Genomic DNA, 15,714 nt, shown 5'->3' on the forward strand with positions numbered 1-15,714 from the left:
AGAGCACGTCTAGTGAGGAACGCTGATGGATGGGTGGCGTTGACCAACAGGCCAATCTGCCTTGAGTACTTGAGTTCAGCCTTGAGTTCAGCCTTGAGTTCAGTAAGTTGCCCTTACTGAACCAAGGGCAACTTTACACTCAGTCACCCCATAATATTGGCTTGTGGATAGCTGATGCTTGCCAAAGCTGGTAGGCCAAATTCTAAGATGATCTAAATGAGCAACATCCTGTATACTAAATGTGTACATAACCTGTAACTTGCTTCTAAGAAGAAGAATATGGCAAGTAATGAGCCATTACTCCTGTGATTGTGCTACGTATCCTTGCAAAGATGGATGGATGTTTGCCGAGGTCCCTGATAAACTCACTTTGAGTTAATCACAAGTGAGAGTAATCTGATTAAATCAAGAGGGATAGTGGGGCTGATCTACTCAGACGAGCTTGTTACAGGAGGGTCCAAGCCTTCTCTGAAGCCAGGGATTTGAAGAGATGCTCTTCCATTGGCCTTGAAGAAGTAAATGAATGAGTCTCATAGTTGCAAGGAAATGAATTCTGCCAGCAAACATGGGAGCTCATGTTTGTTGAACCTTAGCATGAATGAACCTTAGCATGAACCTTAGGACTCTGAATGAACAGTAGTACTGCTAATACTTTGATGGTAACCTCGCGAGACCCTAAACAGAGGACTCAGCTAAGCTGTACCCGGACTCCTGACCCACAAAAACTGTGAGATAACAAATGTATATTGTGTTAAACTGCTAAGTTTGTGGCAATTTGTTATGCGGAAACATAAAACTAACACACCATGTACCATCATTAGTTATAATTACAGTAGCTTCCTTCTTTTGAGGATCCATTATGTGCTAGGCACTATGCTTTGCATTAATCAGTGCTTAGCTTAAACACAGACACAATGAAGCGCCTGGAAATGTATTCTTTAAATTTATCTCAATAGGATACATTAATGTTTTCAAACAAAGAAAAAAAACTGTAAACAGATTTTTTTTTTTTTTTTTTTTTGAGATGAAGTCTTGCTTCGTCACCAGGCTGGAGTGCAGTGGCGCGATCTCGGCTCACTGCAACCTCTGCCTCCCGGGTTCAAGAAATTCTCCTGCCTCAGCTTCCCAAGTATCTGGGATTACAGGTGCGTGGCACCACGTCCAGCTAATTTTTGTAGTTTTAGTACAGACGGGGTTTTACTATGTTGGTCAGGCTGGTCTCGATCTCGTGACCTCGTGATCCGCCTGCCTTGGCCTCCCAAAGTGCTGGGATTACAGGCATAAGCCACCGCACCTGGCCTATAAACAGATTTTTTTTTAAAATAAAAGGAAAAATGAAATAGATTCCTTTAAGTAGTTCCAAAGCATGAGCTCCATTTCAAATATCTTTTCCCTTACTTTAGCATGCATCCTAATTCCAGATTTTCTTTAATATATAAAAATTAAATTAGAGGCCAGGCTTGGTGGCTCACGCTTCTAATTCCAGCACTTTGGGAAGCTGAGGTGGGGGGATCACAAAGTCAGGAGTTCAAGATCGGCCTGACCAACATGGCGAAACCCCGTCTCTACTTAAAATACAAAAATTAGCCAGGCATGGTGGCGCATGCCTGTAATCCTAGCTACTGAGGACGCTGAGGCCGGAGAACCGCTTGAACCCGGGAGGTGGAGGTTGCAGTGAGCCGGGATTGCTCCATTGCACTCCAGCCTGGGTGACAGAGTGAGATTCCGTCTCAAAAAAAAAAAAAAAAAAAAAAAAAAAATTGAATTAGAGTGCTTTTGTACATCTGAAAGACTGTGCTCATCTAAATGACAGTTGGTTAGAAGAAGGAAGGATCAAGGCAAGAATTCCTGCTGCCCACTTCACGTCCACGTGTGCACAAGCAGACATTCACTCTAAGTCAAAGAGGAAGCAAAGCTGACAATCAGCATTAGAAAGGATGTGGAGATTCCCTTAGGACATAAGTGCAGACATGATCTAAATAAAGGGGCAGGAAGAGAAGGCTCAGAGAGTCAAGAAATTGTACAGACCGACCATCTTTGATTGGGAAAGATGAGAAAAATCCAGTTAACATCCTAGTATTTGATGATGATGAAGACAACACATGACAATTTTATCCCAAATGAACTTTTATTTTTCTTTTGAGACAGAGTCTTGCTCTGTCGCCCAGGCTAGAGTGCAGTGGCATGATCTCAGCTCACTGCAACCTCTGCCTCCTGCATTCAAGTGATTCTCCTGCCTCAGCCTCCCGAGCAGCTGGGACTATAGGCAATCGCCACCACGCCCGCCTAATTGTTTTGTACTTTTAGTAGAGATGGGATTTCACCATATTGGCCAGGCTGGTCTCGAACTCCTGACCTTGTGATCTGCCTGCCTTGACCTCCCAAAGTGCTGGGATTATAGGCATGAGCCACCGCACCTCACCCCCAATCAATTGTTTTTTTAAATCCCTCTATGCTGGGCGCAGTGGCTCATGCTTGTAATTCCAGCACTTCGGGAGGCAAAGGCAGCTGTATTGCTTGAGCTCAAGAGTTTGAGATCAGACAGGTCTCAGTCAGTGAAACCCTTTCTTTACCAAAAATACAAAAATTAACTGGGTGTGGTGGCGTACGCCTGTGGTCCCAGCTACTTGGGAGGCTGAGGTATAAAGATTGCTGGAGCCCAGGAAGTCAAAGCTGGAGTGAACCATGATCACGCCACTGCATTCCAGCTTGGACAGAGCAAGACCCTGTCTCAAGGTAAATAAATAAATAAATAAATAATAAAATCTCTCTAAACATCATTGTGTGATCAATTTACAATATATTCCTATTGCCATCTTTATCTATTATGCTTGTAAGTCCTCTGAGAGAACACACTCACTTGCTTGGAACTTTGTGTTATTGTTTGTGCTTCGAATCAGCTGAAATGCCTTTTGGAATCCCACTGCGTGCTGGGTAGGACTGTCTGAAGACTTCACGTTGCTAACAAAGGTAGACATTTTCCTTTTTGTCTCACTGGTAGCTGGAGACAAGAAGGTCTTATAGCACTGGTCTAGTGAGCAGGTCCGGACGGTATCTGCCACAGTTAACACAGAAATCTGCAGGAAAGAAAACAAAACAAAACAAAACAAAACAAAACAAAACAAAACCTGTTATCCTACCATCTAAAGATTTATTTGTTTGTGTAACAGAAGAGCCCAAGGAACGAGAAGGCCTACAGAACAGATTCTGAGAGTTTCAAAACAAATCCCTGAAGCCATCAATCTATCAAATTTGAAAAGGATCCATAAGGACTGGTAAAGTAGGGAAACCCCTAGAGTTTGGTTTTTGTTCCAAGATGAAGTAGTAGTACTGTGTTCATATATAACATTAAACACACACACAAACTATTTTATGCAGAGAAAAGTCATAGCAAGAATGAACTATCCTGGTTTTCAACCTGGAGGTGAGGGTGAGGGTAAGAGAGTACGGTGTGTGTGTTTTAAGCCACTAAGTTAGTGAGCAAAACCTCTGGAGTTGGCAAAGTCAAAATGATGAAGCAGAAAATGTCCACACGCAATAGCTTATCATTAGCTGTACCCCCACCTCTCTCCAAGGTGTCCCAGAGATTAGTCAGCCACTAGTAGCTTTCCCTTCTCCCTGACTTCCCAACAATCTTGTGATAAAGTACAGCCATCTACCAGCATCTAAATCCCCTACCCCTCTCCTCCTCAGCGTAACCTCCAGTGTGAAAGTCATGGCTAATTAGAAACCTTACCATGAGCCATAAAGAAGTATAAGACTAAGGTTGGTGGTAGTTACAAAAGAGATTTTTGGATTGGCGGCTGCTTCCTCAAATATTAGAATAATACTCTTTTCCTAAAGTCCTTTTAAAGATGGATTTAAAAAAATATACAGATGGTCCCTGACATACAACGGTTTGACTTTATGATGGTGCGAAAGCGATAGGCAGGCAGTGAAGCTGTACTTTCAATTTTGGATCTTTTCCCAGGCTCCTGACACTCTCTCATGGTGCTGGACAATGGCAGGGAGCCACAGCTCCCAGTAAGCCATGCAATCACAAAGGAGAACCGTTGATACAGTATTCTGCAGTGTACTACTGTATTCAATAAACTACATGAGATAGCCAATACTTTATTATGTTATAAAATAGGCTTTGTGTTAGATGATTTTCCATAACGGAGGGCTAACCTAAGTGTTCTAACAATGTTTAAGGTAGGCCAGCCCAAGCTATGATGTAGCTCAGGTGTATTAAATGCAATTTCAACTTATGATAGATTTATCAGGATGTAACCCCATTGTAAGTCAAGGAGGATCTGTTATATCACAAAACAATAAAGTACTTTAAAAAAGGCATTCAAGGAGAACCTCATGCCATTGGGGTCACAGGGGTCACGGTCACCTTGTCATGTTCATCGATGGCACTGAGGATGACCTGAGCAGCGTCCTTGGCAATCTGAAGCTGAGTGTCTGTGACTGAAGCCCCGTGGTCCAGAATCACGACTATGTGCTTTGACTGAGGCCGGACTGTAGAGACGTAGATGGGTCTGCAGGGAGAAGAAGCTCTCTGGGGTCAGTCTTGGTTTAGGTAAAGGGCCTCAACACAGCTGTGAACATTACAGTGCACGGGCATGTTGGTCTCTGTGTTCTCCCAGAGATGGCACAAGGATGGAGAGATCCACATGGAAGGAGAAACCATACTGGTGCATTGAAAATAATACCTAAGGCAATAATACCTAAGACAACAAGACAACAAGGTGTGTCTGTGGAACAGGTATGGGTAATTTATGCCTTTAAAGATCAAAGCAGACAAGAGACACTTTTCAGCAGCAAACTCTTTTGGAGGCTGGCTTCTTCAGCATCACTAACATCCTGCTTTTCTCTCTCTCTCTCTTTTTTTTTTTCTCAGAGAAAAGCAGGATGTTAGTGCTCTTTAACTCAATGCATTCTGCACAGCTCAAAACTTCTAGTAGTTAAAATCCTCATATAAAATATGCACAACCTCTGCTTGGTATTGCCTGGTGTACCTGTTTTGCTAAAGGGTGTGGATGTGGTGGCCCCTTGGGCTGAGAGATCAGTCAAGGAGAAAAAGGTCCCCTCACCATGGCTGGATTATCCTCTGCAGACTTGCAGAGTGGGGCTTGGCTAGAAGTGAGGCAGGCTATAACCCATGAGCATGCTGAGCAGCTTTGAATGGCAGGTTTGGTTCTTCTCTTCTCATACAAAGGCTCCTGCTAAGAGGCCCCTTTCCTTTCTGGACTGAAACAATTCACATAGGTCAGCCACCAAAAGGCCCCTTATCTGAGCATTTAAAACTGTGCCATCAAAATTTGTCCAAGTCTGTGATAGCCACTCTTCTTGCCAGGTTTTTGTTTGCCAACATTGAAAAAAAGGGGGTTGGGGGCAGCCACAAAGGAGAAATGCCTCCCATCAAAGCAGCCTTCTGCTAATGTGCAGTGCAGGAAGGTTTGTGAGAAGAGGTTTAATGAGGTCTCTATTCACAGTTTTAAAGCTGGAACAAATTAGAAGGAGTTTAAGAAAGCAAATCAGCCTCAAGAGAATTCTCTCCTTTACTGACACCCCTAAAACACTAGATTTTCCTGTGAAATGTTAGGTGCCAGCTGAATCACAAAAGCCTGGGCACAAATTAAGAAATGTAGGCAAAGTACCAAAAAAACTGAAAATCTGGCCAAATTTACACTAGTTGTTCTCAAGCCCAAAGTCCTGCAGTAATTACTAAAGTACCACTATATTTTCACTAGTCGATACGATTGAGCCACTAGGGAAATGGAATAAAAAGAATCCAGGAGAGGTAGCTACAGAAATGAAACAGAGAACAGAAAAGAAGGAAAATCTGATCATCTCAACACTGACAAGTAGGTCAAATATTTAACTTTTTAGATTCTCCAAGCTAGGTGGGTGGATTTTCTTTAAAATGACACACTTCCTTTGTTCAAATTCAATTCACATAAATGAAACTTGGGATATGTGTTGGCATCGTCACATTAAGTTGTTAAAAGCTGCTTTAGTGGGATATATAAATAGTGATGTTAAATGCACAAACTGGGGGGAAGTCCTCATAGAATGACTGGTATCCACCAGTTCCTTTCTTGTGTTGCTATGTCCTGAAATCCATTCCATACTTGCAATGAATGTAGAAAACTTGGAAAGGCATCATAGGAAAGCAGTTAGGACAAGAGATGCGAATCACAGTCTATGAGGAGAGAAATGTGGATTATTTAGCCAAGGGAAAAGAGGTTCAAGGGCTAACTAGTGCAGATTTAGGGTGGAGATACATGAAAACTTTCCAAATTGCCTTGTGTTGGTGAATGCTGATTTTGACAAAGTTTCGCTTTCCTTTTTAAACTTTCCTTCACGGGTGCTTCGTTAAAATCAGCAAGCCACCTAGCCTATCTCTTCTTAGAAGCAAATGAGAATTAGATGGTTCATGGTGGCCTTTGTTCTCGCGAGAAGCCATGGTCATGGCTTCTGGTCCAGTCTCCAAGACACTCAAGTCTTCACCAGAATGTATGGGGAGGGAAAGGAAGAAACTAAACACACAATAAAAATATCTTAGGATGGCTGGGCACAGTGGGTCATGCCTGTAATCCCAGCACTTTGGGAGGCTGAGGTGGGCAGATCACCTGAGGTCAGGAGTTCGAGACCAGCCTGGCCAACTTGGCGAGACCTCATCTCTACTAAAAATACAAAAATTGGTCAGGCTTGGTGGTGGGTGCCTGTAATCCCAGCTACTTGGGAGGCTGAGGCAGGAGAATTGCTTGAACCCAGGAGGCAGAGGTTGCAGTGAGCCAAGATCGTGCCATTGCATTCCAGCCTGGGCAACAAGAGCAAAACTCCTTCTCAGGAAAAAAAAAAAAAAAAAAAAAAAAAAATCTTAGGAAAAGCACAGATGAAGTATTTTCCTTGGGGAAAAATTCTGGATACAATTTAAAGTGAAGATGAAGGGAAGCTAAAGTAATTGTGTAGACTCCAGAAAATGGTGTGAAAAGTAGGTGCCCTGCACTACAGCTCCAGATGTTCTGGCATCAAACATTTGACATGGCAAACAGGAAACTGCCAGGATTAAATAGGAAAGTGTACTTGCTTCGGGGGGTTCTATAATTAATGAGTCTTGTCATACAAATTATCTCACCATTATTGCCCTTCTGGCTACATGGTAGAATCTCAAGTCATGTCTGTGAGTGAGAAAAGCAAGATGTTAGTGATTTTTAATCCAATGCTTTCTGCTCACCTCAAAACTTCTAGTAGTTAAAATCTGCATGTAAATTTCATGCAGTATGGCCAAGCATGTGATCACAGAAAGGGAAGCTGAGTATAACAAATTCTACTCTGAGATATGTTATAAAGTTATGTTCAAGGGCTGCCCTATAGACAAGGTACCATCATTCACATTTCAACAAAGAATTCTGAAACTCAAAACACTCTAGGTGCTTCACACAATTTGACTTCATGAGTAAGTACTTTTTTTTATTTGGCATGTTACATAGCTATAGAAAAGCTCTGGATTTTGTAATTTGCCCTTGCCTGGAATTTCACATCCACACATACTAAATGGTGAATTCATTTCAGAACAAGTACAAATTTCTGAATCCACAGCTTAGAGGCACAGCCATGAGTAGAAACGAGAAGTCTTATCTTTCATGTAGATCACTCTTAAACAATAATTAAAAACTTCAGAATGCAAGTCAACATACCTACTGCGGTGTTCGTAGCTGCCCTTACACCGGAACTTGTGTGCTGGGAAAACAGTGAAAATTCCTTCTTCTGAACTGAAATACTGCCACTTAATTCCAGGGTTGGATTTCAGGTTGTCTGCAAGAACTAGAGGGGTGAGGAAAATGAAGTATAACCACCAAATCCACAGGTGCATGCAGGCACCGCTTCTCAGGCATCTGTTTTGCATAAACCACTTGTAGTATGAAGAAATCCCACTAGATACAAGGTTGTAAATTTTCTATGAAACATGTTTTCTGCCCCTTAAAAAATACCCTAAGAACAGAAAATACAATGTTTCAGCTAAGTGAAGCTATTACTCTTAATATTGTACCATGACATTATATGTCTTGGATTCTTTTTCCAGTACAAATGATTCACTTGCATTAATCTCTCCCTGCACTGAGCTGGCCCCTGTTGGGTCAGCACACACTAGTTGGCTTGGGGTGCAGTCTGTAACTGTAGAAAACAGTGATGTTAATAGGCTTCATCGCGAGAGGGACTAGACCTGTGACCTTAACCTTGCCTTTGCTTTACAATGAAGGAAACAGCATACATGGTACTTAAAAAGGCCATCATTGTCTGGTTAAGCTGTTACTTACGGAATGATTCCTCTGTGCCAGGTGCTGGAATACAGGCTTCCTTATGCTATCTCATGTCATCCATAAAGCAACCCCAAGATGTGGGTGGTATTGTTATCACTGCTTTAGAGTCGAGAAAATATGCTGAAGTGATTTGTCAAAGACCTCCTCAGTAAATGGCCAAGCTGGGGTTCAAACCTGGCTGTCCTGACTCCTGTGTTCCTTACATCATGCTGTACTGCCCCCCTTTATCTATACAGCATTCCTACCGCTGACCTGCATCTGCCATTCCCTCAGCCCACCTTGTTGTATGCAATCCTGTCCCACAACCTCCATGAAGTCTTTCTTACCCTTTCCCGCAATCAGAATTTCCTCTCTTTTCTGAGCTCTTAGGATGTTTTGCTCTGCTCCATTCTGACTCAGCTACTTATTACACACTTACTACGTGCTGGTCACTGCTTTACATTTGGCAAGATATACAAAGATGAGCACAAAATAAGCCCTATTGTAATAACTGATAAACAAGCAGAGTTACACAGATGGAAATGGAACAAAAACAAATTCAGTTGCGGGAAGATTCCAAGCAAACGTAAAAAGGAAGGAATGCATGAGGTGTATTTGACCAGAAAATACATTAAGCTTTAAACACCCATGTGATCAAATAAGGATCTGTTTGTATGACTGTAAGGGCTGAGGCTGAGATACGACTCTAACAATGATGAGGGATCTTTACTTCTGCCGTAGACAAAGAGCTTTCACACAGGATATTTAAGTTTCGCAAAATACTACATGATATGTGGTCTTATCTTCAGATTGCAATGAAGAAACTGAAGCTCAAAGAAATTAAATGGCCCTTTATAACACTGCCATGTTTTATTTTCTTCATAGCATTTATCACCATCTGAAATATCATTTAATACCAGTTCATTCTTCTCTTCTCCTTCCCCACCACCAGTTAAATTTTAAGATGCAAGCAATGAAGAACTTGGCCTTGTCCCCCCTATAGCCTAGAACAATGCATGCACAGTGAGTGTAAATAGTTCCTACACAAATGAATATCCACGGCTAGTAGGTGGTAAGATCATGCTTTAACATAGCTCTTCTGACTCTGTGTTTCTCACTAAATCCTTCGGCCTCAAATAAAAGTGGGTGTGCTAATTATGGCATTATGTTTTTATACCATATGTAGCATCAGGAATTACATTATGAAATGGGAGCTGCAAAGTTTCGCAGGATATTGTGGGGGTGATGGTTCCCTGTGAACTCAGGTGCAACAGTCATGTGCCTGCCTCCTCTCCTCTAGAGCATCATGAACTCCAAGAAGGTAAGATGATGATCTACTCTGTCTCCTTGGCACTCAGGACAGTGGCTGTGCTGTTCTGCAGGTTTGTTATATTAGCAGGACTGAATTCCTATTCTATTTTTTATTTAAAAATTCTTTTGAGACAGGGTCTCACTCTGTCGCCCAGATGGGAATGTAGTGATGCAATCACAGCTTACTGTAGCCTTGTTCTCCTGGGCTCAAGTGATCCTCCTGCCTCAGTCTCTTGCATAGCTAAGACTATAGGTGGGCACCATCACACTCAGCTAATTTTTTTTATTTTTGTAGAGACAGGGTGTCACCATGTTGCCCAGGCTGGCCTCAAATTCGTGGCCTCAAGTGATCCTTCTGCCTTAGCCTCTTAAAGTACTAGGATTACAGGCATGAGCCACCGTGCCCAGCCTCAAGATTTTATCTGAGACAGACAGGCCTTGCTTTCAGTCTCTGCTGTCTCTAGTTCACTGTATTTATATCCACTATTATTCTGATGTCTGCTTGGCTTTGATCAACTTTTCATGATTTGTTCTTGGCCTACCATGGGCAGGGAACAGCTTTTAGGAATAGAGGTAAGGAGAAAAAAAATATTAAATCCTTACCTACAAAAGAAAGACGAATTCAGGGAGATTGGAAATACACACTAAACTTTTAATTAATTATCACAGTATCTGATTAAGAGCTTGGGTGAGGTACAGAGAAGGGCTATGGAAATCCAAAGATAGGAAAGATCTACCTGTGGTCATTGAGATGGTGTTGGGAACAAGTCCTGAGTGAGTACCTATGACCGTCTAGGCATTATGCTAGGTGCCTTCTACAAAGTATGGTGGACTTTTGCCATTTGGGCATGTACTTTGAAAACATACCCACCTCCCAAGATGACCAACGTGCAAGAGGAGGGGAGTGAGAGCTTTGCAGCAGGGTCACCACAGAGAGTGCTCAATTAGCAAGACAGGAAGCCAGAGGCCAAGTTCCTCTCAATGACTTGTTAAAGGACAGTGTACATAAGTGCACAGCATGTGCTGTTGCCATCTACATATGATGTAGAGTGCGGAGTGACAATATATTCAACTCCTTTCCCTTTTTCCATCCGAGTGAGGATCACCACTTTTAATGTTTTATTTACTTTGCAGGGGTCTTTCTGCCATTAGCAACATGTTATCTGAGGACTACCTTTTTGAGCCATGGCAAATATTTTGATTGTGTTCCAAAAATTAACACATGTGACAGTCATTAAACTTTGTGGTTGGTGTTAAAATGCCAGTTCCATCTTTATTTCTAGCATGTACATACTCAGGTATGACTTTAGTGCTGGCTCCACCTATCACTGGAACAATTTCAAAGCATGAGGCAAAGATAAAGACATTGGTCAATAAACCTCATTTTAGACTAATCGTTAACAATAACCTACAAAGAAGAAAATGCTGGAACAACATGTGACTATTCCATAAAAGTGCCCCATGGTGATGCCTGTGTCAACCTGCCCACTCCCAGAAACATATGCCCAGAGCCAAACAGGGTCACACCTATGTGGGGTCTGATGAAACATAATGGAGACTCGACTCTAGCAAACATCTACCTGGCATCTGCATGTGCCAGCTTTGTGCTAATGCTCCCACATATAGCATTTAATTCTCACCTCAACAAACCAGTCTTTTAACATGCACTAAAGTTTCATGAATTTAAATCAGAATGGAGTGAACTCCATAGACATTTAGGAACACTTTTTTAAAATTAATTTTTTTTTTTTTTTGAGACGAAGTCTCGCTCTGTCGCCCAGGCAGGAGTGCAGTGGCGCGATCTTGGCTCACTGCAAACTCTGTCTCTGGGGTTCATGCCATTCTCCTGCCTCAGCCTCCAGAGTAGCTGGGACTACAGGCGCCTACCACCATGACCAACTAATTTTTTTGTATTTTTAGTAGAGACTGGGTTTCACCGTGTTAGCCAGGATGGTCTCAATCTCCTGACCTTGGGATCACCCGCCTCAGCCTCCCAAAGTGCTGGGATTACAGGTGTGAGCCACTGGGCCCAGCCTTTTAATTTTTTATTTTTATAGATTTAGGGGGTACAAATGCAGTTTTGTTACATGGACATATTGTATAGTGATGAAGTGTATAGATTTAGGGGGTACAAATGCAGTTTTGTTACATGGACATATTGTGTAGTGATGAAGCTTTTAGGGTAACCATCACATGAATAGTGTACATTGTACCCATTAGGTAATTTCTTTTCCTTTTTCTTTTTCTTTTTTTTTTCCCTGAGACTGAGTCTCGCTCTATCACCCAGGCTGGAGTGCAGTTGTGCGATCTCGGCTTACTGCAACCTCCGCCTCCTGAGTTCAAGTGATTCTCCTGCTTCAGCCTCCCAAGTAGCTGGGATTACAGTCATCTGCCACCATGCCCAGCTAGTTTTTGTATTTTTAGTAAAGACAGGGTTTCACCATGTTGGACAGGCGGGTCTTGAACTCCCGACCTCAAGTGATCCACCTGCCTTGGCCTCCCAAAGTGCTGGGATTACAGGCGTGAACCACCGCGCCTGTCCCCATTAGGTAATTTCTCATCACTCACCCCACCTCCCACCCTCTCACCTTTCCAAGTCACCTTTCCAAGTGTCTATCATTCCACTCCCTCTGTCCAAATGCACACATTATTTAGCTCCCACTTATAAGTGACAACATTCAGCATTCGACTTTCTGCAGGAACACTTTAGAATTTCCACTCATCCCCTATCCCTCACTGCTTTAAATGACCAGATCTCTGTATAGAAACTTCCCTTCAGTCTGGTACAGTGATTGGCCAACTTCTGTAATGGGCTGGATAGTAAATACTTCTGGCTTTGCAGACCATAAGGTCTTTGTCATAACGACCCAAATCTGTCTTTGAGAGGGCAGACACAGACATTTATTTGTAAATGAATGAATGGGCTGTGTGCCAATACAGGTTTATTTACAAAAATCACTGGCAAGCTGGATTTGGTCAGCGGTCCTCCAACAAAGCTATGCAAAATGTACTACACATAGGACTTAAAGCATTTTCAAAGCCTTAGACTTTTAGCTATTACACCCCTTGCCCTCCCCAGATCCCTCACGCATACCAAGGGGCTGTAATACATTTTGTCCTCACAAAAGTCCTAGGAATAAAAATTAATTATCTCCAAGTGACAGTTGAGGAAACAGGCTCAGAGAGCTTGTTTTTGACATGCCTGAGGTTTCACAGTGGGCAAGAAGGGGCCATGAGAGTCAAGGCAGTCTGTGACCACAATGCCTGTCTTCTCGCCTCTCCGCCAGGAAACTTGCCCTTTGTGAGACATCTGGCTGACATGAGTGTGTGTAAACATGGAAGAGGCTTTTTCTCCACCTAGTCTCCTGGGGTCTGAAGCTTTAACCTTGATCTCACATTAGCACTGTTCTCCAGACAGCCCTGCCAACCCCTTAATAAAAAGGCAAACATTGCCTTTGGAAGCAAAGGAAAGCTCAATGACCTCATTTAAAAGTAACATCTGTAACAATAAACAGGCTACAGTGAAACTATTAAAAGGGGAGCCAATGGGAGCAAGAATGTTTTAAAAATAAATCAAAACTCATATAGTGCATGATACATTTAGTCTCACCACAAAAGATCATTCTGGTTCATTATAATCATTCCAACACTATAGCACAGTTTCAGGCAAGGTTTCTCCAATTCTCCTGCTGAGGACTCCTTTGGCATCTGATTAAATTACATCCATTATTTGGTACTAGCAGAAGATGATGGATATGATGGTAATGAGGTCCCCGGGGCCCAGAAGTAATCTATCAGTGTGCTGTGCTTCCCAGGCGGCCCCTCTCTGACCTAGATGTGGAGGTGAATGAGAGCCTTATTATCCACACAAGCAACCCAGAGGGGGCTTTCCCCATTCCTATGAGTCAGTTAGGTGTCTAGCCACTGGATAACTTGGGCTGGTGTCCAACCACAGGGTCCTTCACACTCACTCTTTCCTCAAAAATGTTGGAAGTGGTCCAGGAAAAAAGCTGGGCAGACGCCCAACCCATCGAGCAGTGATGCACAGCATTAGGATTTAAGTGATGAATGGGCAGGGTCTGTATCTGTCTAAATTGCTCTACACACCTACACCTACCTCAGACAGACACATGTGCAGGCGGCAATAAATGGTGTTTTTCCGCAGTGAAGTGTACCCCCAAGCTAGAAGTTACTGCACCCTTTTAAATCCTCCTCTGGTGTTTTACCTCTTCCTACCTTCTACTCTGCATTATTGTTGTTATAGGTACATTCCACCTCCTCCATCCCTAGATTCTAAGATCCTTGAGGGCAAGATCTATACCTGACTCATCTCTGCATCCTAAAGCAGAGATTTCTAGTTCTTTTCACATTGAGGTACACATTCTCTGAGAGATGTAGGATTGGTATCTGTAGCACACAGGCTGGGATGATCCGTATGTTTGTGTGTTTAGTTCTAAAATCTTATTTTCTTCTAATGCCAACTGTTTTTTTTTTTTTTTTTTTTTTTTGAGATGGAGCCTTGCTCTGTTGCCCAGGCTGGAGTGCAGTATCACAACCTCGGCTCACTGCAACCTCTGCCTGCCAGGTTCAAGTGATTCTCCTGCCTCAGACTTCAGAGTAGCTGGGATTACAGGCACCCGTCACCATGCCCAGCTCATTTTTGTATTATTAGTGCAGACGGGGTTTCGCCATGTTGGCCAGGCTGGTCTCAAACTCCTGACCTCAGGTGATCTGCCTACCTTGGCCTCCGAAAGTGTTGGGATTACAGGCGTGAGCCCCCAAACCCAACCTACTGCCAAATTTAATTTAAAAAATTAAATATTGTGACTATATCAATATAGAAGCAATGACAATTTTAAATATGTCTTAAAACCTAGACACTCCCTTCTCCGAACACCACTGCCTTGATTAAGAAAGTTTGCCAATGCAACCAGCATAGAAGTAGATAAATGGAGAGATAAAAAGTCTGCTGTGTGATTTCATGGGTCTATACATGTCCAAATCTACTAACTGTACATGTTAAACACATGAGGTTTATTGGATGTCAATTATACTTCAATAAAACTGTTTTAATAAAACAGTGAAAATGTATTGAGCATCATACAAAACAGTTTCACATTTGGTGTAATACTTTTCATAATTACCCTATGGGTTTGTTATTTTATTCCCATCTTATAGATGCAGAACTAACACGCTCAAGGTGGCAAGAGCACAGCATGATTTGATTCATTTAGGTGTGCTTGCTTTAACATTACATATAGTACTTCCGTGTGTTAAGAAATACATGCTAGATGAATTAGCAATCAACAGATAAAAAACTTACTGAGTATTCTTGAGAGGCAGAATAAATATATAAACATGCAGGGGCTTCTCAATCAAAATAACAGATTTATTAGTTTGTATGTACAAGGTAAATAAATACAATTAAGGAGAGGCGTAACAAAATGAAATGATTTCATAATTGGAATAAAACCTAAGGTGAAACTGACCATTTAATCTTATAAGGAAAAACAAACTGCTGACTGCTAAAGCTGGCAAATACTAGCTGGGTAGTTCAGGCTGGTTTACCTGGAAAATCACAGAGACACAAGCCACTGCTTAATAGGCAGAGCTGATAGTGCATGTATGACTCTGAGCAAGCTTAAACACTAAATAGCATATGTTAGATAAGAGACAGGATTTTTATATAACCGAGAAATGGTATAGTTGTGATCTCTTAATTATTTTGAGGTGTTCAACAGGTTAGAGACATGAGCCTTAGGTGGCTTTTATTTTTCACTGTCAACTTGAGCGAGTATAAGAAAGCCATTTGGAAATGGCCTGGTGTTATTTTGCATCTTCTACTTAATTCAGGTTAGTACTTATCAACTAGAAAAAAAGACCCTGGTAAATCAGAATGGACTGGGAATGAAAAGACACAGGTTCAAGTCCCATCTCTTAAGACTGGCAAGGTGTCTGACCTTAAATTTACTCTCTATATAGCATCCAAAGGCTTCTTTCTAAAATGTAAATCAAATCCCCTGTTGCTTTGCTTAAAACCTTTCAAAGGTTCCCTACTGTACTACACTTAGCATTAAATTCAAACTCTACAAGGCCCTGCATGACC

General features: G+C 42.1%; 1 protein-coding gene across 1 annotated transcript in view; it reads right to left on the reverse strand.

Moving 5' to 3' along the window:
- CACHD1 (cache domain containing 1) overlaps nt 1-15,714 on the reverse strand; it is a 225,505-nt gene that overhangs the window by 56,199 nt on the left and 153,592 nt on the right. Inside the window, exons 5-7 of the mRNA XM_007978455.3 lie at nt 7,695-7,821; nt 4,382-4,526; nt 2,861-3,077 (exon numbers count right to left, since the gene is read on the reverse strand). Coding sequence (XP_007976646.1) covers nt 2,861-3,077; nt 4,382-4,526; nt 7,695-7,821 — 489 coding nt within the window. The remainder of the gene's footprint in view (nt 1-2,860; nt 3,078-4,381; nt 4,527-7,694; nt 7,822-15,714) is intronic.

This window comes from Chlorocebus sabaeus, chromosome 20 (genome assembly GCF_047675955.1).
Source record: "Chlorocebus sabaeus isolate Y175 chromosome 20, mChlSab1.0.hap1, whole genome shotgun sequence".
NCBI classification, from domain to species: domain Eukaryota; kingdom Metazoa; phylum Chordata; class Mammalia; order Primates; family Cercopithecidae; genus Chlorocebus; species Chlorocebus sabaeus.